Genomic DNA, 27,664 nt, shown 5'->3' with positions numbered 1-27,664 from the left:
CGCGAAGGCTCATGGGCGTAGTAGTTCTCACGTCGGCGGGCTGTGGAGGTGATCAGAGTGGGAGTCAGGCGGCCTAGGCCGGACCCGGAGGGAGGGGCTCGGGCTCCGGGAGGCAGCTGCGGCTCCGACTGCTCAGGAACCTCCTCCTGGGCCCGGCAGAGAGAGACCCCGAGTCCCCCGGAGTCCGACTCGCTACGCGGGTCTTGCGAGATATCTGGCCGCCTCTGCCGCAGCTGGAGGTAGGGGACCAGGTCCTGGACGCCTTTCAGGGATGGGGTGAAGTGTGACCTCCCTCTTCGCTGAGACTTTGTTTTCTAATCTGTAAAATGGGAATAGTAGTATCCACTTCATAGGGAGAGCCTGACATCTAGCCCTGAGAGGAGATGAACTGGGTAGGAGTCAGTGTTGGGCCCTGTGAGGTCAGGCAGCTTGCGGGGACCCTGTACTGCTAGACCTCACAGGGCCAGAGCCCACAAGACAGACAGCTTCGCTGCCCACCCCTGTAGCCCCTCAGCAGCCTAAGGAGCAATTCCGTTGGGCATCGCCCCACCCATCTAATTTTGCAGATGAGGAGCCAAGGATGAGGACCCAGCTAGGGGAGCCTTTAAGGGCAGCCTGAGTCTCCTTTAATCTGTCGGTGGCCCCAGCACCTAACAGGGTGGAGCATGCAGTGAATGTTGAATGAATGGGTGCAAGGGTAGTCAGTGTCCCTTAACTTTCACATCCATCATCTCATGGCAGCTTCCACAGGGCACTCCAAAGTGTTAATTATGGCTGCTTAACCCTGGCTAATGTTTCGGAACTCATCAGATCCTGAGACTCAGTGGACAGTGTTTGTTTCAAATAGATTCCCTAATTCCTCCCCTGGAGGTTATGATTCCGTGGGGTCTATGCACAGACTGGGAAGCTATATAACAAACACTCTTCTAAAACTGAGAAGAGGCTGGGCACGGTGGCTATAGTCCCAGCCTATAGTCCCAGCAGTTTGGGAGGCTGAGGTGGGAGGACGGTTTGAAGCCAGGAGTTCAAGACCAGCCTGGGCAGATTAGGAGACCCTATCTCTACAAAAAAAATTTTAAAATTAGCCAGGCACAGTAGCATGCAGCTATAGCCTCTCCTACTCAGGAGGCCGAGGCAGGAGGATCGCCTGAGCTCAGGAGTTCAAGGCTGTGGTGAGGTATGATCATGACACTGCACCCCACCGTGAGTGACAGAGAAAGACCCCATCTCTTTTTTTTTTTTTTTTTTTTTTTTTTTTTGAGACAGAGTCTCACTCTGTCGCCCAGGCTGGAGTGCAATGGGGCGATCTCGGCTCACTGCAACCTCCACCTCCGGGGCTGAAGCAATTCTCCCACCTCAGCCTCCTGAGTAGCTGGGACTACAGGCATGTGCCACCACGCCTGGCTAATTTTAGTATTTTTAGTACAGACGGGGTTTCACCTCGTTGGCCAGACGGCTCTCGAACTCCAGACCTCAAGTGATCCGCCCATTGTGGCCTCCCAAAGTGCTGGGACTACAGGCGTGAGCTACCACACTCAGCCAAGAAAGACCTCATCTCTATAAAAATATTTTGGCCGGGCGTGGTGGCTCACACCTGTAATCCTAGCACTTTGGGAGGCCGGGCAGGTGGATTGCCTGAGTTCAGGAGTTCGAGAACAGCCTGGGCAACACGGTGAAACTCTGTCTCTACTAAAATACAAAAAATTAGCTGGGTGTGGCAGTGTGCACCTGTAGTCCCAGCTACTCAGGAGGCTGAGGCAGGATAATTGTTTGCACCCGGGAGGCGGAGCTTGCAGTGAGCTGAGATGGTGCCACTGCACTCCACCCTGGGCGACAGAGCGAGACTCTGTTTCCAAAAAAAAAAAATTTTTTTTCAAATGAAAACTCAGAGGAGTTTGGGAAACTCTGAACTAGAGCTTTATGATGTTCAGGCATTCCTATTGTTTCACAATCAGCGCTCCCAGTGCTACCCTGGGTAGTAGGAGCTATTATTTCCTCCATTTTGCAGGTGTGAAAACTGACGGTCAGGGTGATTAAGGAATCCACCACCACTAAACCCCAAAAAGTGTGCACACTGCACTGTCCTTTTTTTTTTTTTTTTTTTTGAGACAGAGTCACACTCTCTTGCCCAGCTGGAGTGCAGTGGCACGATCTCGGCTCACTGCAACCTCCATCTCCCAGGTTCAAGCGATTCTCCTGCCTCAGCCTCCCGAGTAGCTGGGATTACAGGCGCGCCCCACCACACCCGGCTAATTTTTGTGTTTTTAGTAGAGACGGGGTTTCACCATATTGGTCAGGCTGGTCTTGAACTCCTGACCTCAAGTGATCCACCCACCTTGGCCTCCCAAAATGCTGGGATTATAGGTGTGAGCCACCATGCCCAGCCAGACTGTACTATAATTTAACTCTCATTTTACTGCTCAGATAAAGTGAGGAACTTGCTAAGACTTCTCTCTTCCTGGCCCTCCAATTAATCAGTTCTGCTTAGGAAAGGCTGGTATCATGTGTAGTATAAACAGATTTTGTTTTTGTTTTTTTGACAGAGCCTTGCTGGGTCTCCTAGGCTGGAGCATAGTGGGGCAGTCACAGCTCACTGCAGCTTCAGCCTCCCAAATAGCTGGGATTACAAGCATACACCACCACACCTGGCTAATTTTTGTATTTTTTGTAGAGATGGGGTTTCGCCATGTTGGCCAGGCTGGTCTCCCAATACCGGGGCCCAAGCCGTCTGCCCACCTTGGCCTCTCAAAGTGCTGGGATTACAGGCATGAGCCACTGTGCCCAGCCTAAAAGGGTTTTCTTTGTTTCTACTCTGTACCTAAGTCACTGTACTCCTAGGAATTTATCCTAAGACACTATTGGCCACTAGCACGTTATGAGTTTTTGGGGGTGGTATTTGAATTAATGGTTTATATTTTTGTGGTGCTATATTTATTTTAATGTGTATTAGCTTGAAAAAAAACTGGCATAATAATCAAGTTTTTAAAAAAAACAAATCAACTTAAAAGAATATTGTTTGGTAGATAATATTATGGATGCACTGGGCACAATGGCTCACACCTATAATCCCAGCACTTTGGGAGGTCGAGGCAGGCGGATCACTTGAGGCCAGGAGTTCGAGACCAGCCTGGCCAACATGGTGAAATCCCATCTTTACTAAAAATACAAAATTAGCTGGGCATGGTGCACGCCTGTAGTCTCAGCTACTCAGGAGGCTGAGGCAGGAGAATCGCTTGAACCCAGGAGGCGGAGGTTGCAGTGAGCCGATATCACGCCATTGTACTCCAGCCTGGGTGACAGAGCGAGACTCTGTCTCAAAAATAAAATAAAAACTATTATGTGTGGTATGAATATATGGCAAATTTTTTGGAAGGTAGTGAACGAATGGCTAGAGTTTGAGAAACACGGTGTTCAGAAAAGAGCCCAGAGAAAATTTTTTCTAGAGCTGTTGACCGTAGCATCCTCTGTATTAGTGAGTGGCTCAGTCAGAAGTCTTGATTTACAGATAACAGATTTTACATTGGCTGGCTTAAGCAGAGGAGGGATTTGTTAAGGTTATTAGGCAGCTTACAGAATTGTGGGGCAAACTGGAGAACTAATTCCAAGCCATAGAACTGATTTGACCTGAGAAGAAAACTGCTGTTACTGTCACTACCATCAAATGCTACATGCCAGGATATCAACTCGTCTGTTATAGCTACTGCCGGGGGCACTGAAGCCACTTCTGCTATTGCTTGAGACCAGGAGTTCGAGACCAGCCTGGGCAAAATAGTGAGACCTTGTCTCTACAAACATAAAAATAAAAAAATTTGCCAGATATGGCAGCACATGCTTGTATAATCCCAGTTACTGGGGAGGCTGAGACAGGAAGATCACTTGAACCCAGGAGTTTGAGGCTGCAGTGAGCAATGATAGCACCACTGCACTCCAGCCTGTGTGACAGTGCCAGACCATGTCTCTAAAACAAAAAGGGCCAGGTGTGGTGGCTCACGCCTGTAATCCCAGAACTTTGGGACGCTAAGGTGGGCGGATCCCGAGGTCAGGAGATCAAGACCATCATGGCTAATATGGTGAAACCCCGTCTCTACTAAAAATACAAAAAATTAGCCAGGAGTGGTGGCACGTGCCTGTAGTCCCAGCTACTTGGGAGGCTGAAACAGGAGAATCGCTTGAACCCAGGAGGCAGAGGTTGCAGTGAGCCGAGAGTGCGCCACTGCACTCCAGCCTGGGCGACAGAGTGAGCGAGACTCCATCTGAAAAAAAAAAAAAGGAAATTAAAAAGGGCCGGACGTGGTGGCTCATGCCTGTAATCCCAGCACTTTGGGAGGCCAAGGCAGGTGGATCACGAGGTCAAGAGATTGAGACCATCCTGGCCAATATGGTGAAACCCGTCTCTACTAAAAAAATACAAAAATCAGCTGGGCATGGTGGCGCTTGCCTGTAGTCCCAGCTACTCGGGAGGCTGAGGTGGGAGACTCTCTCGAACCTGGGAGGTGGAGGTTGCAGTGTGCCGAGATTGCGCCACTGCACTCCAGCCTGCCGACAGAGCAAGACTCTGTCTCAAAAAAAAAAAAACAAAAAAAACACCAACCTATCCAAAACAGGACTCTCCACTTCCTCCCACTTTCCTTATACATTGAACGTGGGGCACCACTGTTCTCCCCTCCCCTCTCCCCACACCTACGCTCCTCCCCAGTTCTGATTCTCCAAATGGAATCCCCAGTGTGACCCCACGTTTTACTATGTCCTCTGTCAACACTGTGGTTCAATTGGGATCATCTCTCATCCAGGTTACCTCAGGAGCTCTCCAGTGGGTCTCCTGGCTTCTGTTCTCATTCCCAACGCCTTTCTTCTTTTTTTTTTTTTCCAAGATGGAGTCTTGCTCTGTCACCCAGGCTGGAGTGCAATGGCACAATCTTGGCTTACTGTAACCTCCGCCTCCCGGGTTAAAGCGATTCTCCTGCCTCAGCCTCCCAAGTAGCTGGGATTGCAGGCGCCTGCCACCACGCCCAGGTAATTTTTTCGTATTTTTAGTAGAGATGGAGTTTCACCATGTTGGCCAGGCTGGTCTCGAACTCCTGACCTTGTGATCCACCCGCCTCAGCCTCCCAAAATGCTGGGATTATAGGCATGAGCCACCGCGCCTGGCCTTCTTTTTTTAAAAAAATACATATATTGGCCAGGCGTGGTGCCTCACGCCTGTAATCCCAGCACTTTGGGAGGCCGAGGCAGGTGGATCACGAGGTCAGGAGTTCGAGACCAGTCTGACCAACATGGTGAAACTCTGTCTCTATTAAAAATACAAAAAATAGTTGGTCATGGTGGTGCGCACCTGTGGTCCCAGCTACTCAGGAGGCTGAGGCAGAAGAATCGCTTGAACCCAGGAGGCGGAGGTTGCAGTGAGCTGAGATTGTGCCACTGCACTCCAACCTGGGCGACAGAGTGAGACTCTGTCTCAAAAAAAAGAAAAAAGAAATTTAAAAAAAAGAGTAAAGAAAAAGGCCACTTCTCTAATATGCAGGGAATAAACTATGAGTGAATAAACTATGAGCAAGACTCCGTATCCAAAAATATATATATATTTATATATTTATATATATTTACATATATATTTATATATATTTACATCTATATTTACATATATTTACATCTATATTTACATATATTTATATATTTACATATATATTTATATATTTACATATATATTTTTATATATTTACATATATATTTTTATATATTTACATATATATTTATATATATTTATATATACATATATTTATATATACATTTATATATTTGTATATAAAAATATAGAAATGTATATATAAATATATAAATGTATATATAAATATATATAAATATAAATAAATATATATAAATATATAAAAATATATAAATATATAAATATATATAAATATATATGTAAATATATATAAAAATATATATGTAAATATATATATGTAAATATATATAAAAATATATATGTAAATATATATAAAAATATATATGTAAATATATATAAAAATATATATGTAAATATATATAAAAATATATATGTAAATATATAAATATATATATTTTTGGATACGGAGTCTTGCTCATATATATATTACATATAAATGTATATATAAATATATAAGTATATATAATATAAATATATATAAATATATATATATATATATGCACACACACATACATATATTGGCTGGGCACTGCAACCTGCAACCTCTGCCTGCCGGGTTGAAGCAATTCTGCCTCAGCCTCAGAAGTAGCTGGGATTACAGGCGTGCGCCACCATGCCCAGCTAATTTTTTGTAGTTTTAGTGGAGACGAGGTTTCACCATTCTGGCCAGGCTGGTCTCGAACTCCTGACCTCATGATCCGCCCACTTCAGCCTCCCAAAGTGCTGAGATTACAGGCATGAGCCACTACGCCCAGCGCCCACCCACCCCACTTTTTCTTTTTTTTTTTTTTGTAGAGATGGGGTCTCCCTATGTTGCCCAGGCTAGTCTCAAATTTCTGGCTCAAGCAATCCTCCCACTTTAGCTTCCTGAAATGCTGGGATTTCAGGTGTGAACCATCACGCCCAGCCCCCAATACCTTTCACATCCATTCTCCATGCAGCAGCCAGATCAGTCTTTAAAATGTGCCTCGAAGCCAGGCGCGGTGGCTCACGCCTGTAATCCCAGCACTTTGGGAGGCCAAGGCGGGTGGATCACAAGGTCAGGAGTTTGAGACCATCCTGGCTAACACGGTGAAACCCCATCTCTACTACAATACAAAAAAAATTAGCCGAGCGTAGGTGGTGCACGCCTGTAGTCCCAGCTACTCGGGAGGCTGAGACAGGAGAATGGCGTAAAACCCGGGAGGTGGAGCTTGCAGTGAGCCGAGATCGCACCACTGCACTCCAGCCTGGGAGACAGAGTGAGACTAGGTCTCAAAAAAAAAAAAAAAAAAAAAGTGCATTATCTCAGAACTTTGTGAGGCCAAGGTAGGAAGATAGCTTGAGCCCAGGAGTTTCAAGACTAGCCTGGGCAATGTAGTGAGACTCCATCTCTACAAAAAATTTGAAAAATTAGCAGGGCATGGTGGCAAGCACCTGTAGTTCCAGCTCTGTGGGAGGCTGGGGTGGGAGGATCACTTGATCACTTGAGCCCAGGAGGTCGAGGCTGCAATGAGCTGTGATCACACCACTGCATTTCAGCATGGGTGACAGAGCAAGACCCTGTCTTAACAAAAATAATAATATAAATAAAATATTGACCATAAATGAACCCTCCCTAAATGACTCCTCACTGCACTTGGAATAAAATCCAAATTCCTACTTTAAATGGGCGATTTGTATCTCAATCATGGTAGGTGAATTATATCTCAATAAAGCTGTTATTAAAAAAATAAGGCCAAGTATGGTGGCTCATTCCTGTATGTAATCCCAGCACTTTAGGAGGCCGAGGAGGGTGGATTGCTTGAGCCCAAGAGTTTGAGACCAGCCTGGGCAACATGGCAAGACCCCGTCTCTACAAGAAATAGAAAAATTAGCTGGGCATGGTAGTGCACCCCTGGAGTCCCAACTACTTGGAAGGCTGAGGCAGGAGGATCAATTCAGCCTGGGAGTTCAAGGTTGCATTGAGCTGTGCTTAAGCCACTGCACTTTTGCCTGGGTAACAGAACGAGACCCTGTCTCAAAATAATAATGACAATAATAATAAAATTCTCCGTGTGTCCCACAAGGCCTGCATAATCTGGCCAGCTCTTTGAACCCATGTAGTTCATTTTCCTCACTCCCCTGGCTGCACTAGCCCTTCATTTTTGTTTTTGTTTTGAGACAGAGTCCCGTTCTGTCGCCCAGGCTGGAGTGCAGTGGCACAATCTCGGTTCACTGCAACCTCCATCTCCTGGGTTCAAGCGATTCTCCTGCCTCAGCCTCCTGAGTAGCTAGGATTACAGATGACCACTACCACACCCTGCTAATTTTTGTATTTTTAGTAGACAGGGTATCACCATGTTGGCCAGGCTGGTCTCGAACTCCTGACTTCAGGTGATCTGCCCGCCTTGGCCTCTGAAGGTGCTGGGTGCCTTACAAGTGTGAGACACCATGCCTTTCCCACACTGGCCCCCCCTTTCGTTTTGCAAACATTCCATGATTGTTTCTTTTTTTAATTGTTGAGACAGAATCTCACTCTATCACCCAGGCTGGAGTGCAATGGTGTGATCTCGACTCATTGCAACCTCCACCTCCTGGGTTCAAGCAATACTCATGCCTCAGCTTCCCAAGTAGCTGGGATTACAGGCAAGTGCCACCACACCCGACTAATTTTTTATTTTTAGTAAAGACGAGGGGTTTCACCATGTTGGCCAGGCTGGCCTCAAACTCCTGGCCTCGAGTGATCTGCCTGTCTCTGCCTTCCAAATTGCTGGGAGTACAGGCATGAGCCACCGCGCCCGGCCCCCATGATTGTTTCTACCTTGATTTTCTTCATAGCATCTAAATGCCCAAAATTATCTTACTATTTTGCTTGTTTTCTTCCCATCTCACCAGCTCGTGGCACTAAGAACTTATTTATTTATTTATTTATTTATTTATTTATTTATTTATTTATTTATTTATTTTTTTGAGACAGAGTTTTGTTCTGTCGCCCGGGCTGGAGTGCAGTGGAGTGATCTCCGCTCACTGCAAGCTCCGTCTCCTGGGTTCATGCCATTCTCCTGCCTCTGCCTCCGGAGTAGCTGGGACTATAGGCGCCCGCCGCCAGCACGCCCAGCTAATTTTTTTTTTTTGTATTTTTAGTAGAGATGGGGTTTCACTGTGTTAGCCAGGATGGTCTCGATCTCCTGACCTCGTGATCTGCCTGCCTCGGCCTCCCAAAGTGCTGGGATTACAGGTGTGAGCCACTGCGCCCGGCCTTTTTTACTCTTAAGAACAATGCCGGCCAAGCGTGGTGGCTCACACTTGTAATCCCAGCACTTTGGGAGACCGAGGTGGGTGAATCACGAGGTCAGGAGTTAAAGACCAGCCTGGCCAACCCCATCTGTACTAAAAATACAAAAAAAAAAAAAAAAAAAAAAATAGCTGGGGGGTGGTGGTGGGTGCCTGTAATCCCAGCTACTAGGGAGGCTGAGGCAGGAGAATCACTTGAATCCGGAGGCGGACATTGCAGTGAGCCCAGATCACGCCACTGCACTCCAGCCCAGGGGACCGCGCAAGACTCCATCTCAAAAAAAAAAAAAAAAAAAAACACACACACACACACAAAAGTGCCTAATACTTAAGTGAATCAGTATTTGTTGGAGGATTTATTGAATCATTTCAATTGAGCATTTGCATTGGGCTTAGTAAGTTTCCTGAGGTTTTCAATGGAAAGCAAATTTTATATTCACATTCATTTTTATTAATAAAGATGGGTCACTGTACCTTCTTGGCCCTCAGCTTTATTATCTACAAATTGGGGGTGGAGGTTAAATCATATGATGATCTCTAAGATTTCTTGTAGCTCTAAAACTTCTAAGAGGAGGATGGGGTCTGGTGCAATGGAAATGAGTACTGGGCTAGCCAGGAACTTAGTGGCACATTAAGGACTAGGTCCCAGCGCACTGTCCTTGGTGCCACTCCATAAATCCTTCCTCAGAGGAAGCTCAAGGGCATCCTTCACTCTTCACTCTTCCCACCAGCCAACTTGGCAGGACCTCCTGGGAAGTCTCTCTGGTTAAACCCCTTGGCACCAACCCCATTACATCGCCATAGCCAGGCCAGCATCAGCCCTCTTGTGGACCACTGCACCAACTTCTGCTCTGCCTCCTGCCTCCCCAAGTCCCTGCATGCCAACCCTGAGTGTGCTTCCAAACCCAGGGCTCCCGTCACACCCATGTCACTCTGATGTCATGGGAGACATCACAACTGGAAGCACTTGGTGAATGTCATACAAAAGCTACTAAGTAAAAGGTACTTGAGGCCAGGCCCAGTGGCTCACACCTGTAATCCCATCACTTTGGGAGGCCGAGGTGGGAGGATCACTTGAGGTCAGGAGTTCGAGACCAGCCTGGCCAAAGTGGTGGAACCTCATCTGTACTAAAAATACAAAAATTAGCTGGACGCGGTGATGCACACCTGTAATCCCAGCTACTTGGGAGGCTAAGGCAGCAGGATTGCTTGAACCCGGGAGATGGAGGTTGCAGTGAACCGAGATTGCATCACTGCACTCCAGTCTGGGCAACAGAGTGACTCTGTCTCAAAAAAAAAAAAAAAAAAAAAGATAGTTGAGAGGTGGCCTAGGTGGACCAGCCATGCATGGCTTCCCAGAGGAGGCTACACTGTCCCCCATCAGGTTCAACAGTTCACAAGAATGGCTCATAATGGGGAGTGGGGGCGGGGGAGTGAAAGGGCAAAAAATAATATAAATGTATTTATTACCACTGAACTGTACACTTAAAAATAGTAAAGATGTAAATTATACATGTATATTTTACTTAAATAAAAACAATGACTCATGGAACGCAGGAAAGCACTACACTTGGGATTACAGCTTTACAAAGAATACAAAGCAGGGCCAGCCAATGAAGAGACACACAGGGAGAGCTGGGACAGCAGACCACCAAGCTCCTGTGCCCTCTCCCCTGTGGAAGCAGGGCACGTCACCTCCCAGCACATCAATGCATTTGCTGACCAGAACACCCACTGAGTTTCAGTGTCCGGAGTTCTTTTTTTTTTTTTTTGAGACGGAGTCTTGCTCTGTTGCCCAGGCTGGAGTGCAGTGGTGCAATCTCGGCTCACTGCAAGCTCCGCCTCCTAGGTTCACGCCATTCTCCTGCCTCAGCCTCCCGAGTAGCTGGGACTACAGGCGCCCACGACCACACCCGGCGAATTTTTGGTATTTTTAGTAGAGACGGGGTTTCACTGTGTTAGCCAGGATGGTCTCGATCTCCTGACCTCGTGATCCGCCCACCTCAGCCTCCCAAAGTGCTGGGATTACAGGCGTGAGCCACCGCGCCCGGCCAGAATTCTTATTAGTACATCACTGGCCATGTGATTGGTCTTACCCTTCAGGCCCCCTCCCCTCCCTGGGGGTTGGGCTGGCTCAAAATCCCAACCCTCTAATCACAAGGTTGGTCTTTCTGGTGACCAGGCCCTATCCTGAAGCTACTGAGGGCCTGCCATGAGTCACCTCATTAGCAAAAACTCAGGTGTTGGCTGGGCACAGTGGCTCACGCCTGTAATCCCAGCATTTTGGGAGGCAGGGGTAGGTGGCTCACCTGAGGTCAGGAGTTCGACAGCAGCCTGGCCAACGTGGTGAAACCCTGTCGCTACTAAAAATACAAAGATTAGCTGGGTGTGGTGGCCCATGCCTGCAATCCCAGCTACTTGGGAAGTTGAGGTGGGAGAATGGCGTGAACCCGGGAGGAGGTGGAGGTTGCAGTAAGCCAAGATTGCGCCACTGCACTCCAGCCTGGGAGACAGTGAGACTCTGTCTCAAACAAAAAAACTCAGGTGTTACATAAGGAACTTCTGAGTAACAGACATTTCTATGACTCAGGAAATTCCAAGTGTTTTGGAAGCTCTATGCCAGGAACCTGGGACAAAGACCAGCCAAATTCTTTTTTAAATTTTATTTATTTGGCTGGGCATAGTGGCTCAGACTTGTAATCCCAGCACTCTAGGAGGCCAAGTCGGGCAGATCACTTGAGGCTGGGAGTTCGGGACCAGCTTTGCTAACATGGTGAATCCCCATCTCTGCTAAAAATACAAAAATTAGCCAGGCCTGGTGGCACACGCCTGTAATCTCAGCTATTCGGGAGGCTGAGGCATGAGAATCACTTGAATCCAGGAGGCAGAGTTTGCAGCTGGTGAGCTGAGATCATACCACTGCACTCCAGCCTGGGTGACACAGCAAGACTGTTTCTCAAAAAAAAAAAAAAAAAAAAAAAAAGCATTTATTTGGTTTTTTTTTAGAGACAGGATCTTGCTGTGCATGATCTTGGCTCACTGCATCCTCTGCCTCCCCGGTTCAAGCCGTTCTCATGCCTTAGCCTCCCGAGTAGCTGGGATTACAGGCATGGACCACCCCACCTGGCTAATTTTTTTGTATTTGTTGTAGAGATGGGGTTTCACCATGTTGCCCAGGCTGGTCTTGAACTCCCAGCCTCGGGTGATTTGCCTGCCTCAGCCTCCTAAAGTGTTGGGATTACAGGTGTGAGCCACCATGCCCAGCCTATTTATTTAAGTTTTATTTTAGGTTTGGGGGTACATGTGAAGGTTTATCACATAGATAGACACCTGTCATGGGGGTTTGTTATACATGTCATCACTCAGGTATTAAGCCCAGTACCCAACAGATAAATTCCTTATTAAATGACAGAAGATCACTGGGCGATGAAAGCTGAGCTGATGAGACAGCCCTGTTTTATTTGCTGTAACTATTGGGAAAGCTATACTCTTTTTCTGGCAGGGTTGTTTAAGCTGGTAGAATGAGGCTTGGCTATTTTGCTACTTACGAGACGACAACCTCCCTGAGAATGAAGACAGTCCAGGGAGCCAGGCGTGGGTCATGCCTGTGGTCTCAGCTACTGGGGAGGCTGAGGTGAGAGGACTGCCTCAGCCCAGGAGTTCGAAGCTGCAGTAAGCTATGATTGTACCACTGCACTCCAGCCCGGGTGACAGAGCAAGACCCTGTATCAGGAAAAAAAAAAGAGAGAGAGAAAAAGAAAGAAAGTCCAGGGAAAAGCAGAACTACAAGAGACTGAGACCAAGTTCAAATCAACATTGTTTGAGCCTCCGGCTCCATCCGTGCCTGAAGTCATCCTATCTCTGATTTTTCAATTATTTAAACCAATAGACCCCCCGCTGTTTTCATGTTTAAGTTAGCTGGAATTAGGGTTTCTAGTAGTTATAGCGGAAAGCATCCCAAGTTTTACATCCCTGCTTATGAGGAAGAAGGGTTTCTCCCCTTCATATTAATGCCTTGGCTTAACCTGGGCCCTGGATAACGTCCCCACCAACCTTCTCCGCAACCTTGCTCCTTCAGCGACCATCCTCTCTACTGATTCCTTTCCCCTTAATGTTTCCAACAAAATCAGATCTTCCTCAAGATAGAAACAAACAAGCAAACCTTTCTACCTTCTCACACTTACAACCTGCCTTATCTCTGTCCTCCCCTTTTCAGCCAAACTGTGTAGAACATCTCTCCACATTTTTCCTCCCACTTCTTGAATTTTTTTTTTTTTTTTTTAAGATGGAGTCTTGCTCTGTCACCCAGGCTGGAATGCAGTGGCACGATCTTGACTCACTGCGACCTCCACCTCCCAGGTTCAAGCGATTCTCCTGCCTCAGCCTCCCAAGTAGCTGGTTACAGGTGCGTGCCACCACGCCTGGCTAATTTTAGTAGAGACAGGGTTTTGCCATGTTGGCCAGGCGGGTCTCAAACTCCTGACCTCAGGTGATCCGCCTGCCTTGGCCTCCCAAAGTGCTGGAATTACAGGCGGGAGCCACCGTGCCCGGCCTCCTCCCACTTCTTTACCTTCCACTCATTCCTCAAACCACTACCATTTGGCTTCTGCTGAAACTACTCTCACCAAGTCACGCAGCAGTCTCTTAGTTATCAATGCCTTCTAGAGACCATGGCAGCGCACCCTGTGATCCCCCACGGATCCCTTTATATCATTTGTGTTTGTGTTTGCCCATTTCCCCCAACACACACACATCCTATACTCACTCCCACACTCCCTGGTCTCTGGTATGTGATTTCTGTTCCAACAGTTAGGACTCCAGATTTGTTTTTTCTAATTTCTTGAGATGAAGTCTCGCTCTGTTGCCCAGTCTGGAGTGCAGTGGCACGATCTCGGCTCACTGCAACCTCCACCTCCCAGGTTCAAGCGATTCTCGTGCCTCAGCCTCCCAAGCAGCTGGGATTACAGGCACGCGCCACCACACGTGGCTAATTTTTTATATTTTTGGTAGAGATGAGGTTTCGCCATGTTGGCTAGGCTGGTCTCAAACTCCTGACCTCAAGTGATCTGCCCACCATAGCCTCCCAAAGTACTGCGATTGATAACAGTGGGATTGATTACAGGACTGAGCCACCATGCCCAGCACTTTTTTGTTTTTTGAGATGGAGTCTCGCTCTGTTGCCCAGGCTGGAGTGCCGTGGGACGATTTTGGCTCACCACAGCCTCCGCCTCCCAGATTCAAGTGATTCTCCTGCCTCAGCCTCCCAAGTAGCTGAGATTACAGGCATGTGCCACCATGTCCAGCTAATTTTTGTATTTTTTAGTAGAGGTGGGGTTTCACTATGTTGGCCAGGATGGTCTTGAACTCCTGAACTCATGATGCGCCCGCCTCGGCCTCCCAGTGTTGGGACTACAGGCGTGAGCCACTGCGCCCGGCCATCTTAGAACATTTTTTTTTTTTTGAGACAGAGTCTCGCTCTGTCGCCCAGGCTGGAGTGCAGTGGTGCGATCTCGGCTCACTGCAAGCTCTGCCTCCCAGGTTCACACCATTCTCCTGCCTCAGCCTCCCCAGTAGCTGGGACTACAGGCACTCGCCACCACGCCTGGCTAAATTTTTTTGTATTTTTAGCAGAGATGGGGTTTCACCGTGTTAGCCAGGATGGTTTTGATCTCCTGACCTCATGATCCGCCTGTCTCGGCCTCCCAAAGTGCTGGGATTACAGGCGTGAGCCACTGTGCCCAGCCTTGAACATTCTTAGGTGAGTCAGGATATTTATCCGTCTTCCCCTCTTGGGTTATTTATTTGTCTTCGAGTTCCAGGATGGGCACTTGATCCAATCAGCTACTCAGTTCTGGAACTTTCATTGGGAATCTCAGAAAAGAGGCATGCTCCTTCTAGGAGAGTTGCTAAGCTATTAGGGTTTAAGCTTGGAGCTACAAAAAGCTATTTTGCCACTAAGAGAGGAGAGCCTGCCTGAGGGTGAAGCCAAATGCATGGGGAAGGCAGAACCAGAGATGGTGAGCCACAGGTTCCTGATATCTTCTGGCCCGTGTGTTCACCTGTCTGAATCTGTCCGCTCTGGACTTTTCAATTACTTGGGCCATAGCTTCCTTTACTGTTTAGGCCAGCTGGAGCCGGGTCAGAGACTGGATGGGTGTAGGATCTCACTGTGCTCATGCTTTCGACTACCCTCCATACTTTAATTGTTCTCGATTTCTCTAACTGGCCTTGACGTCTCTTCTTAGCTCCAGACTATATGCCCACAGACGTCCCAAAAGCACGTCTGAAATTGACCTCATTATTATTATTGTCATTATTTTTGAGATGGAGTCTCGCTCTTTTGCCCAGGCTGGATTGCAGTGGCGCAGTCTTGGCTCACTGCAACTTCCGCCTCCGGGGTTCAAGTGATTCTTCTGCCTCAGCCTCCTCTCAAGTAGCTGGGAGTACAGGCGCCTGCCACCAAGCCCGGCTAAATTTTTTGTATTTTTAGTGCAGATGGGGTTTCACCATGTTGGTCAGGCTGGTCTCAAACTCCTGACCTCAAGTGATCCGCCCGCCTCGGCCTCCCAAAGTGCTGGGATTACAGGCGTGAGCCACTGCGTCCGGCCTTGACCTCAATTCTTTTTTTTTTTTTTTTTGATAGGGAGTCTAGCTCTGTTGCCCGCGCTGGAGTGCCGTGGCGCCATCTCGGCTCACCGCAACCTCTGCCTCCCGGGTTCAAGCTGTTCTCCTGCCTCGGTCTCCCAAGGGGCTGGGATTACAGGCGCCTGCCACCACGCCCGGCTAAATTTTTTGTATTTTTAGTACAGACGGCGTTTCACCATGTTGGTCAGGCTGGTCTCAAACTCCTGACCTCAAGCCATCCGCCCGCCTCGGCCTCCCAAAGTGCTGGGATTACAGGTGTGAGCCAGCGCGCCCGGCCCTGACCTCATTTTTTTTTTTTTTTCTATTTTTTAAATAGGGATTCTAGTTCTGTTGCCCGGGCTGGAGTGCCGTGGCGCCATCTCGGCTCACCGCAATCTCTGCCTTCCGGATTCAAGCTATTCTCTTGCCTCTGCCTCCGGAGGGACTGGGACTACAGGCGCGCGCCACCATGCCCGGCTAATTTTTGTATTTTTAGTAGAGACGGGGTTTCACCATGTTGGCCAGGCTGGTCTCGAGCTCCTGACCTCAGGTGATCCACCTGCCTCGGCCTTCCGAAGTGCTGGGATTACAGGCATGAGCCACTGCGCCGGGCCCTGACCTCATTATTTCTACCCACCCCCTCCCCCACCACCACCATCTTCATCTCCAGTCTCAGAGATGCAAACTCCTGGACCGCCTGCCCCTTTCCTCAGATAAACCAAGGTCGTAAGTTCAGGCTCCGCCTCCCCGCAGGGCCTCCCCAAGGTCACCCGCTTCTTTCCTCGCTCAGCTCCTTGGTGGCGTTGTCCGCGTGCCCCTCCACAGCGGGGCCGGCGCTCTAGGCTGCAGCGGGCCGTTCACTCAGCCTCATCATCTCGCTGGTTTCCGGTGCTCGGCGGCTACTCTAGCCCTCAGCCGGGCCCTGGGACTCTATCCCCTAAGGCCGGTTCTCTATGGTCGACATCGCCCCTTTGTCCCGAATTTCCTCAGGGAGGACGCTCTGGTGGGATCCAAGCACTTCCCCCGCTGCGTCTGTGGTCGCTTTTAGGTGCAACTGGAGAAAGCACTGAAGCCCTACGAGATTCACACCGTCTTCGGTCTCCCGGGGTCAGCGCCGAGTGGGAGGATGGCGGAAGTAAGTATGAAGGTGCCCTTCCCTCCCGCCGCTGTTCTCTATGGTCGCTTCCTTCAGCGACGGGAAAGGGGGTTCTGGCGCCTGCGCGGAACCGGGCTGGGCGCTCGTCGCGTAGTGGGTGGGGGCGCAGGGAGCGGGAGCCGCCGCCGCCGCCGCCGGAGCTAACCGCGGGGACCGAGATGCAGGTGGGACCGGAACCGGAACCCCCCTCTTCAAGTACCTTTTCCCTCTCCGCGACCCGGCCCTGGCGCCCGAGAGGATTCCTGGGTGGGGGTGGGCGTGGAGGGCCAGGGGCTGGAGGGGCACTCGGCCCCGGAGAGTGCAGCAGACAGGGCTGGTCCCAAGGTGGATGCGGCCCCGGAAAATGGGCGGCTGGGGGGTGTCCAGGGAGTAGGGTCGGGTCGGAGTATATGGACCACTGGGCACGGAGGGTCCGAGCCGTGAGCGGAGCCTGCACCCTCCACCTCCCGCCCTTCGGGAAATATCAGAACTGAGCCAGGAGGCAGGTGCACCGGGAAAATGTGTCTGAGTCCTGCTTGGCAGAAGAGAAACTGAGTCACCAGCTTAGGAGTCGCAGGGTCAGCGGGCCTGAAGAGGGCTGGGTCTGTCTGCGGTGCGGAGGGTTGGGTGGGCCTGTGTGAGCCGAGGTGGCCGCTGGCTGGAGATTGGTTTGCACTTCTTGGCTGGGTTCCCCCGTGCTCCATGACTCCTGCATCTCCTGATTGTTTCTCGTTGGTTTGAAGTTGTCCCTGCGGTTGGAGCCATCTGAGCTTGTAGGGTCGAGGCCCAGGAGGAAGGGGAGGGTTCACCGACTTACAGCCTGGCTGTAGGTTTGAACAGGAGTCTGAGGTCGCTGAGGGTTTGGGGAGACTTTCCTGAGCTGCTCTGGCCCCAGTCCTGGGGCTGTCACCTTCCAGTATTGGGTGGCGGGAGGAGCGCTAACAAGAGCCAAGGGGTGTAAATTCCACACCCAGCTCTGCCACTTTCTAGTTGTAAGACCTTGAGAGGGCTCCTCCTTTCTCTAATTTCTCTTTTAGAAAATTGGAACTATAATATTCTTCTCCCACATGAAGATAGTAACAATGGCAGTCGTTTAGCGGATGCTTACTTTGCGTTCAGCGTTGACATACCCCATTCCATGTAATTCTCTCAACATTTCGAGGGGAGGGATCATTAGCTTTGTTTAACAGATACAAAAACGGAGGCTCAGAGAGGACGTGGAATTTGTTCAAGATAACATCGCTTATAAGGTGGCTGGACTGGGTGCTCATAAGGTGGTTTGAGCCTTGGTCTGACTCAAGTCCATGGCCTTAAGCAGAAGGCTAACCTGCCTTTAGGGCATACTCCCCAGTGGGAGAAGAGGAAGGTGAAAAATCCTAGGGCCCCAGCTCTCCCTGTGATGTTTTGTTTACGTGAGGCCAGCAAAGACTTGACCTGACCCAACCCAGTTTCTCCTCTGGGGCCCCTGCGGCCTCTGGCCCCAGACTGAAGGGATACCAAAGAAGTGGGCTGTAGCTATTTCACATCTCCTTCACGCAGTGCGTGGGTGCTGGACTCTGGGGTCAGCTTTCAGGACAATTACTGTTTTGGTCCCTCATGCATCCATCCTCATTAATGAATCGGCCCCCTCCAAAGAGCGGGACCCTAAGATGCGTGAGACAGGCTCTCTAAGGTCTAGAATCCCAGCTCCTCTCTAGCCCCCTGCGAGCTGGGGCGGTGAGGTGCTATGGCTGAGGCTGGCCCAGCCGGTCCCTGGGGACAGGGACTATGAAGTGGGGAAAACAGTAGACTTAGAGTTCTGAAACTTTTCTGAGCTTCGGTTTCCTCATCTGTTCGAGAGGTCTTTGAAACCTCTCAGGGAGAGGTAAGATAACCAAGTGGGAGCCTCTAGAATGGCTCATGGGAAGTGTGACATGAATATTGGAGGATCCGATGTAGAGGGGGGGTGATCTGGAAAAGTTTTCTTTTTTAGGGGGAAGGTGCTCCAAAGCCCTCTACTGCTGGATCGAAAGCTAAGGAAAGTGGGGGCAAATGTGGCAGGCTCGGGGCAGGCTAGACGCTGGGGAGCCAGTTGACTGGGGCCTGCAGGGTGCCAGGATCTGGGAGAGGGAAGGGAGGTGTTGGGCTGCCTTCCCCATTGCTCTCTGCAGAGTCTGAAGTAGGGTCGGATGTCTCTGGCTGGGGGTGGGTTGCAGCCTCCGGTGTGCCCTCAGCAGTGACCCTCGTGTGTGCCTCTCTCTTCCTTTCGCAGCTGCTGCCGCCCACCCCTCGTCTTCTGGCCGCCTCCCTCTTTGTGCCCCGCAGGCTCCCCCTCTCCACCTCCTGGGGCCCATCATGAATGGTGCCCCTTCCCCAGAGGACGGGGCCTCCCCCTCGTCTCCCCCGCTGCCCCCACCCCCGCCCCCTAGTTGGCGGGAGTTCTGTGAGTCCCACGCCCGGGCTGCGGCTCTGGACTTTGCCCGCCGTTTTCGCCTCTACCTGGCCTCCCACCCCCAATATGCGGGGCCCGGGGCCGAGGCTGCCTTCTCCCGCCGTTTTGCTGAGCTCTTCCTGCAGCACTTTGAAGCCGAGGTGGCCCGGGCCTCTGGCTCCCTGTCGCCACCCATCCTGGCTCCCCTGAGCCCTGGTGCGGAGATTTCGCCACATGACCTGTCCCTTGAGAGCTGCAGGGTGGGTGGGCCCCTGGCTGTGCTGGGCCCTTCTCGATCATCTGAGGACCTGGCCGGCCCCCTCCCTTCCTCAGTCTCTTCCTCCTCTACAACCTCCTCCAAGCCAAAGCTCAAGAAGCGCTTCTCCCTGCGTTCAGTGGGTCGCTCTGTCCGAGGCTCAGTCCGTGGCATCCTGCAGTGGCGGGGGACCGTTGACCCTCCCTCCTCCGCTGGGCCCCTGGAGACCTCGTCAGGCCCCCCAGTCTTAGGTGGAAACAGCAACTCCAACTCCTCTGGCGGGGCTGGGACCGTTGGTAGGGGACTGGTCAGTGATGGAACGTCCCCTGGGGAAAGATGGACTCACCGTTTTGAGAGGCTGAGACTCAGTCGGGGAGGGGGCGCCTTGAAGGATGGAGCAGGGATGGTGCAGAGGGAAGAGCTGCTGAGTTTCATGGGGGCTGAGGAGGCAGCCCCTGACCCAGCCGGAGTGGGCCGGGGAGGAGGGGTGGCTGGGCCTCCTTCAGGGGGAGGAGGGCAGCCTCAGTGGCAGAAGTGTCGCCTGCTGCTTCGAAGTGAAGGAGAAGGAGGAGGAGGAAGTCGCCTGGAGTTCTTTGTACCACCCAAGGTGAGGCCCCTTGGAGGGTGGGTGACTGAGAGCAAGTGAGAGAGTGCTCAGAGTGGTCACAGCCCTGCAGATAAGCTCTGGGGTTTACCAGCCCATGGCCCTGGTGTCGCTCACTTTTTGTTGGTAAAGCTGGCTCTTGGCTCTGTGTTAGCAGCTGCGGGCAGGACTGAGAAAGCAGTGTGACTGCCTTTTGTCTAACTTCCCGAGGATGTAGAAGGAAAGATGAATGTCTGGAGGGAGGGGAAGAGTGGTCTTTGGAAACCAAACACCCAGATCTGTTTCTTTCTCCTGACTTAGGCCTCTCGGCCCCGACTCAGCATCCCCTGCTCTTCTATCACAGACGTCCGGACAACCACAGCCCTGGAGATGCCTGACCGGGAGAACACGTTTGTGGTTAAGGTAGGAATTCAACTTCCCACCCGCGGGCAGTGCTTGTGTTAAGGAGAAAGCCCTCAGCGCATTTAAGCAAGTGGCGTCACCGAAAGGAGGTATATATATGTGTCCAGTGCCTTGAGAGTGTGTCCCTGGGGCTGCAGCTTTTCTGGGATAGCGGAAGACAGGGAAATGTTCTTACTCTCAAAAACAATGCCTCCACTTGAAAGAAAACTGTGGGGTTTTTGTTGTGGTTGTTTTAGAGAGACAGGGTCTCCCTCTAAGTCAGGACTGCAGCAACCTGATCATAGCTCACTGTAGCCTCGTGTAGCCTCGAACTCCTGGGCTCAAGTGATCTTCCTGCCTCAGCCCTCTAAGGAGCTGGGACTACAGGCATGTGACACCATGCCTGGCTAATTTTGTTACTTACTTACATTTGAGATAGAGCCTTGCTCTGCCGCACAGGCTGGAGTGCAGCGGTGCGATCTTGGCTCACTGCAACCTCTGCCTCCCAGGTTCAAGCGATTCTCATGCCTCAGCCTCCTGAGTAGTTGGGATTACAGGCATGCACCACTATGCCCAGCTAATTTTTTTGTATGTTTAGCAGAAATGGGTTTTGCCATGTTCGGCAGGCTGGTCTCAAACTGGCCTCAAGTGATCCACCCCACTTGGCCTCCCAAAGTGTTGGGATCACAGGCGTGAGCCACTGTGCCTGGCCTTATTTTATTTTATTATTTATTTATTTTTTTTGAGATGGAGTCTCGCTCTGTCGCCCAGGCTGGAGTGCAGTGGCGTGATCTCGACTCACTGCAAGCTCCACCTCCCGGGTTCATGCCATTTTCCTGCCTCAGCCTCCCGAGTAGCTGGGACTACTGGCGTCTGCCACCACGCCCGGATAATTTTTTTTGTATTTTTAGTAGAGACGGGGTTTCACCGAGTTAGCTAGGATGGTCTCGATCTCCTGACCTCGTGATTTGCCCGCCTCAGCCTCCCAAAGTGCTGGGATTATAGGCGTGAGCCACTGCGCCTGGCCTATTTTATTTTATTTTATTTTTATTTTTTATATTTTTGAGACGGCATTTTACTCTGTCTCCCAGGCTGGAGTTGAAGTGACATGATCTTGGCTCACTGCAACCTCTGCCTCCCGGGTTCAAGCGATTCTCCTGTCTCAGCCTCTCGAGTAGCTGGGACTACAGGCGCCTGCCACCACGCCTGGCTAATTTTTGTTTTTAGTAGAGACAGGGTTTCACCACATTGGTCAGGTTGGTCTCGAACTCTTGACCTTGTGATCCACCCTCCTTGGCCTCGCAAAGTGCTGGGATTACAGGTGTGAGCCATCGTGCCCGGCCTCGCCTTATTTTATTTTTCAATTTTTTTAGAGACAGGTTCTCACTATGTTGCCCAGACTGGTCCAACTCCTGGGCTCAAGTGATCCTCCAGAGGTGCTGGGATTACAGGTGTGAGCCGCTGTACCCGGCCTCCAGAGAGAATTCGAATGCATCTTGTTTGTAGACAGCCTGCATACATTGTTCTCATTAGGCATGGATTAAGCCTCCTCCCTGCCCCTGCCCCAGCTGAGGCGTCGTCTCATCTCTGTAGGTGGAAGGTCCGTCTGAGTATATCCTGGAGACAGTGGATGCCCAGCATGTGAAGGCCTGGGTGTCTGACATCCAAGAATGCCTGAGCCCAGGGTGAGGAGCCTGACTTCTGTCGCTAAGGGACATAGGGTGGGGTTGGGGAGCAGCCTTGCGCCTCTCACCTGGTGACTTTCCTCCCAGCACCATCTTCCCTGTCTCTGCAGACCCTGCCCTGCTACCAGTCCCCGCCCCATGACCCTCCCTCTGGCCCCTGGGACCTCATTCCTTACAAGGGAGAACACAGACAGCCTGGAGCTGTCCTGCCTGAATCACTCGGAGAGTCTACCCAGCCAGGACCTGCTGCTTGGACCCAGCGAGAGCAATGACCGCCTGTCGCAGGGTAAGGGTGGAGCCTTAGAGAGCTCGGAGCCTCGGAACCTGCCATGCGGGGCCCCTGCTGTCAGGCGCCATGCCCTCTCCAGACTCCACTGTGCCCCCCATCCCTGTTTTCCAGATGCCCTACCCCAACCCCACCAAATGTTGGTCTTTTGTCCCTGAACACAGCCACAGTTTGCTGTTTAAAATAATCATGACCCCACGCAGGCCCCAAGAAAACCTTAGCCAGGCTTCTGTGCCCAGCCTTGTCACTTTTTCAGTCAGTGTCCTGCCAGCCACCACTCTGGCTGGAAATAATGGTTGTTTTCTCCAAGCTTCTGGAACACTTTGTAGAAATCTTTGTTTTGTTCTTACTCCACATCTCTGTGTCTGTCAGGGGCAATCACGTTTTCTCTTGACTCTGTACTTTTTGGTCTGACCAAACACATATACCCGACCCACACACACAAACACACAAAGATGTGTCACCCAGTCCCAACTCATATTTCTAGATTCGGCCTCCACTATAGCCTTTTCTCCTGACCCTCTGTTCTGAGTTCCAGCTGCACAGTGCGTAGCACACAGCCTGTATTCAGTGAATGAACACACGAATCATGGAATCTTAGATCTACAGTGGACCTTGCATCTCATCAGAGCTTAGTAGCTAAGACCAGGGAGAGGACACCTGAGGGTCACTGAGGAAGACAGGGGCTGCGCCACCCTGTTTCCCAAGCCATGCTGTCTGTGCACCACACACCTGTCTTCTGAGCACTGCCTGCCTATGACATTTGTGTAGGCAGTGGCCTGCTGTTGGACAGACTTGGAGGATGGCCCTAGTGCATACCTGGCCCTGCTCTGTGTCCCGGGCCAGGATGGGGTAGCTAGGATGCCTGAGATGAGCTCCTTGTCCTCTAGAGGCTTTCAGCTGGGTTGACATCACTCCCTATAGAAAGCTTAGTGTCCCCTGAGCAGCACAAGCAGGAAGCACGTTGGGAGCTCAGGAGGAAGAGAGCAGGGGAAGGTGGGAGAGACAGGGACTGCGACGCCGAGGAGAGGAGAGGACACGCCTGGGGACGCGAAGGGCAAGAGCAGAGACCTGCTGGGAGGGCCCAGGATATGGGGACAAATTGGATGGGATAATTGGGTTAAAGTGGAAGAGACATGAATAGAAGATAAGGTAAAGCTCAAGTTGGTGTGGGTTGGGGTAGTAATAGAAGGAGCATCTTTGATGCCTCTTAAGAGTTAGGGGCTTTGTCCTATAGTTCAACAAAGGACACCTTTTTTTTTTTGTTTGTGTGTTTAATTTTTTTATTTTTAAAAAATTATTGTTTGTGTTTTTGTTTTTGAGATAGGGTCTTGTTATGTCTCCCAGGCTGGAGTGCAGTGGTGCAGTCACAGCTTCCTGCAGCCTTGACCTCCCTGGCTCAAGCCATCTTCCTACCTCAGCGGCTCAAGTTGCTGGGACCACAGGCGTGTGCCACCACCACACCTAGCTAATTTTTTATTTTTTGTAAGAGATGGGGTCTCACCATGTTGCCCAAGCTGGTCTTGAACTCCTGGGCTCAAGTCATTCTCACACCTCGGCCTCCCAAAAGGCTGGGATTACAGGCGTGAGCCACTGTGTCCACCCAGAATTCCGTGTGTGTGTGTGTGTGTGTGTGTGTGTGTGTGTGTGTGTGTGTGTTTTGAGACAGAGGCTTGCTCTGTCGCCCAGGCTGCAGTGCAGTGAAACAATCTCGGCTCACTGCAACCTCCGCCTCCTGGGTTCAAGCAATTCTTCTGCCTCAGCCTCCCAGGTAGCTAGGATTACAGGTGTGCACCACTACGTCCAGCTAATTTTTGTATTTTTAGTAGAGATGGTGTTTCACCATGTTGCCCAGGCTGCTCTCGAACTCCTAAGCTCAAGTGATCCTCCTGCCTCAACCTCCCAAAGTGCGGGTATTACAGGTGTGAGCCACCGCGCCCGGCCCAGGACTCCTTTTGAATGTCAAAATATTTGAGGCAGCTGGGCACGGTGGCTCACGCCTGTAATCCCAGAGCTGAGGTGGGCAGATCACTTGAGTCCAGGAACTCAGGGCCAACCTGGGCTATTATATAGCGAGACCCCTTCTCTACAAAAACATGTATATATATATTTAAGGCGTTCTACTCTCCGTTTCTGCAACAGTCTTTCAGCTGTTGATTCAGAAAAAGGTGGAGACACATTGGGACTTTAGAACTTCCTTGCAATAACTGCAGTCCCTCAGCAGCGCAGGAAGCATTAGTTAGGAGCCATTGGTAAAAGCATCAGGGGTCACTACCCACAGAGCTGTTTGGCATCTTGGCCAGCGACTGCACACAGGGTAGACTACTGGTGAGGAAATGGGCCCAGGACAGTCCTTTAGAAGAGGAATTTCTTGGGTTCTCAGCTTTGCCCTTTTTTTTTCCAGGGGCATATGGGGGCCTCTCAGACCGCCCCTCGGCATCCATCTCCCCCAGCTCTGCCTCCATTGCCGCCTCCCATTTTGACTCGATGGAACTGCTTCCCCCAGAGTTGCCCCCCCGCATCCCCATTGAAGAGGGACCCCCAGCAGGGACAGTTCATCCCCTCTCAGCCCCCTACCCTCCCTTGGACACTCCGGAGACAGCCACAGGTACTGGAGGTGTGAGTGTGCACGTCTCCAGGCCTGGGTGCCTACCTTCCTGACCACCTCTCCTGGGATCCCGAGGGAGCTGGCCCAGGGGAGTTGGGGACGCATGTGGGGAGCAGGCGCCTTGAGGGGAAGGCAAGGCTTTTTTCTCCCAGGATGGGGGAGGCTGCCCTGACACCCCGGTTTCCCTCCCTCTCTCCTTCCTGAAGGGTCCTTCCTGTTCCAGGGGGAGCCAGAGGGCGGTGAGGGGGACCAGCCCCTCTCAGGGTATCCTTGGTTCCACGGGATGCTCTCTCGGCTCAAGGCTGCACAGTTGGTGCTGACTGGCGGCACTGGCTCCCACGGTGTCTTCCTGGTGCGCCAGAGTGAGACAAGGCGGGGTGAATACGTCCTCACCTTCAACTTCCAGGGCAAGGCCAAGGTGAGCCACCCTGTGGGAAAGGCTCTGTTCTGTGCATAGTTGGCAGTGGGGTGGGGGAGCGCTGCCGGGGGAGGGGGTTTGTACCTGGCAGGGCCTTTGCCTCCTACCTCACCTCCCCCATCCCGCCCTCAGCACCTGCGTTTGTCGCTGAACGAGGAGGGTCAGTGCCGGGTCCAGCACCTGTGGTTCCAGTCCATTTTCGATATGCTCGAGCACTTCCGGGTGCACCCCATCCCTTTGGAGTCGGGAGGCTCCAGTGATGTTGTCCTTGTCAGCTATGTCCCATCCTCCCAGCGACAGCAGGGTGAGCAGAGCAGGTCTGCAGGGGAGGAGGTGCCCGTGCACCCAAGAAGTGAGGTGTGTGTGCCAGAAAGATGGGGCGGGGAGGGGGGACTATGACAAGGAGAAGCTTTGCTTGGGAGAGCAGGGTAGAGGAGGCTGTTGTGCCTCGGGGTTTGGAAGGGAAAGAAATGCGCTGATAGGACAGAGGAAGGCAGAAGGCTCCTGGCCGGAGCTGGGGCGGCAGCTGAGAGGTGGGCGGGCGCATCCCCATTCCATCGGATCCTCTGTTCCATTGTCTGTCTGTCTCCTGGACCCATCCTGGCCTCGTCTTTGCCCTCCGTCGCAGCCTGGCCTTGGGCCTGCCCTTCCCGGGGACACTCGGTCTGATCCCCTTCCCTCCTCCCTCAGCGTCTCATGTCCCTGTCTGATCTCTCCCTTTCCCCTGCCCCACCGTCCCATCTGTCCCCACGTTGCCCCTCCCCCCAGGCCGGGAGCAGGCTGGGAGCCATGCGGGGGTGTGCGAGGGAGATGGATGCCACCCCGATGCCTCCTGCACCCTCATGCCCTTCGGAGCGAGTGACTGTGTGTAAGTGTGGTCCTCCTCTCACCACCGCCCATGATCCATCTTCCATGGATGGGGGGTTGCTCAGGAGATGGGATGTGGGGAGACAGCCACGCTCCTGGGGGGCTGAGTGAAGGGGAGGCCACGGCAGGAGCTCACCTGCCTCCACAATCAGTCTGTTTTCTTACCATTCCTATCCAGAACCGAACACCTCCCATGACCCACCCCAGCCCCCTGAACCCCCTTCATGGACAGATCCCCCACAGCCTGGGGCAGAAGAGGCGTCGAGGGCGCCAGAAGTGGCGGCAGCAGCAGCCGCAGCAGCCAAAGAGAGGCAAGAGAAAGAGAAAGCGGGCGGTGGAGGGGTCCCGGAAGAGCTGGTCCCCGTGGTTGAGCTGGTCCCCGTGGTTGAATTGGAAGAGGCCATAGCCCCAGGCTCAGAGGCCCAGGGCGCTGGGTCTGGTGGGGACGCGGGGCTGCCCCCAATGGTGCAGCTGCAGCAGCCACCACTAGGGGGTGATAGAGAGGAAGGGGGCCACCCCAGGGCCATTAACAACCAGTACTCCTTCGTGTGAGCCAACCCCACCCGCTCCACCCTTTTTAAACCCCCCAGCCCTGCTCGTGAGATTGGGCTGGGTAGGGACAGAGGAGGCCGAAATCCCTCCCCCATGCTTCCTGACCCTTGTTGGCCAAGGGCATCTTTGATGGTACAAGCAGAGGCTCGGGAGAGGCTCCCGTCACACACTACAGGTCCCCTCCCCAGGGCAGGGGATTTGGGCTCCATGAGCTCCTTGAGGGGCTCTTCTGGTCAGCCCCACCCTGGGGGCCATTTCCCCATTAACTACCCCCAGCCCGAGGCAGGGTGAGGGGGAAGGGCTGTCAGTTACATTAAGGTGGTTGTTGTTGTTGTTTTAAACAAAATGGAGAAGCATAAATAAATAAAAAGGTTTATCTCGGTTCTATCGTGATGGCTATGGCCACTGTTTGCTGTGGGGACTGGGGACAGTTGGGTTGGGAAGGCAGCCCACTCAGTGCCCACAGGCCAGAGGGCTGGCCCAGGCCAGTCCCCATCATTCTGCAGTGCTGTGCTTTCGGGGCCATCCCTGTCTCTGACAGCCTTGTTCCTGGAGCACTAAATGATGCTCTTGGGGTCTCCTGCGAGTTTTTGTCATGGGACAGTGCTGTGAATGGCAGGCATGGTGATCTCCAGCGGCCCTTCCTGAGTTATGGCTTCGTACCCTAGAGAGAGCTGGCAGCGAGAGATGGGAGGCACGGTGGCTGTGCTGGAAGAGACTGAATGTGGCAGTCACAGGGTAGCCGCAGAGGGGCCCAATGGCCCCCTTCTCAAAGCCAGGCTGGAGGGACGGCAGAGAGCACTAGCTTCTGTCCTGGCCTTGCCACTCAGTGGCCTGGGCAAGGTGTAGCCACGCCGGGCCTGAGCATCCTCATCTGTGACGTGAAGTTTCATCTTGAGT

At 51.8% G+C, this 27,664-nt stretch overlaps 1 protein-coding gene across 18 annotated transcripts; it reads left to right on the top strand.

Annotated features, from left to right (window-relative positions):
- The first annotated feature begins 17 nt into the window (after positions 1–17).
- Positions 18–27,149, top strand: SH2B1 (SH2B adaptor protein 1). 18 transcript variants are annotated; one of them, XM_055365669.2, is made up of 11 exons: positions 19–239; positions 16,611–16,697; positions 18,949–19,970; positions 20,268–20,369; positions 21,942–22,033; positions 22,144–22,319; positions 24,724–24,927; positions 25,134–25,345; positions 25,478–25,649; positions 26,114–26,213; positions 26,391–27,149. In XM_055365669.2, the coding sequence occupies exons 3-11, from the start codon at positions 19,032–19,034 to the stop codon at positions 26,407–26,409; spliced, it is 2,016 nt and encodes a 671-aa protein (XP_055221644.1). In that variant the 5' UTR covers positions 19–239; positions 16,611–16,697; positions 18,949–19,031; the 3' UTR covers positions 26,410–27,149. The 18 variants fall into 18 exon arrangements, with proteins under 18 accessions (XP_063556159.1, XP_055221644.1, XP_063556161.1 ...); XM_063700091.1 differs by having other exon boundaries at positions 25,478–25,702; XM_063700095.1 differs by having other exon boundaries at positions 33–239; positions 16,553–16,697.
- The last annotated feature ends 515 nt before the right edge of the window (positions 27,150–27,664 follow it).

This window comes from Gorilla gorilla, chromosome 18, assembly GCF_029281585.2.
Source record: "Gorilla gorilla gorilla isolate KB3781 chromosome 18, NHGRI_mGorGor1-v2.1_pri, whole genome shotgun sequence".
In the NCBI taxonomy this organism is placed as follows: domain Eukaryota; kingdom Metazoa; phylum Chordata; class Mammalia; order Primates; family Hominidae; genus Gorilla; species Gorilla gorilla.
The sequence above is the reverse complement of the archived record's forward strand: the minus strand, read 5'-3'. Positions and strand labels throughout refer to the sequence as shown.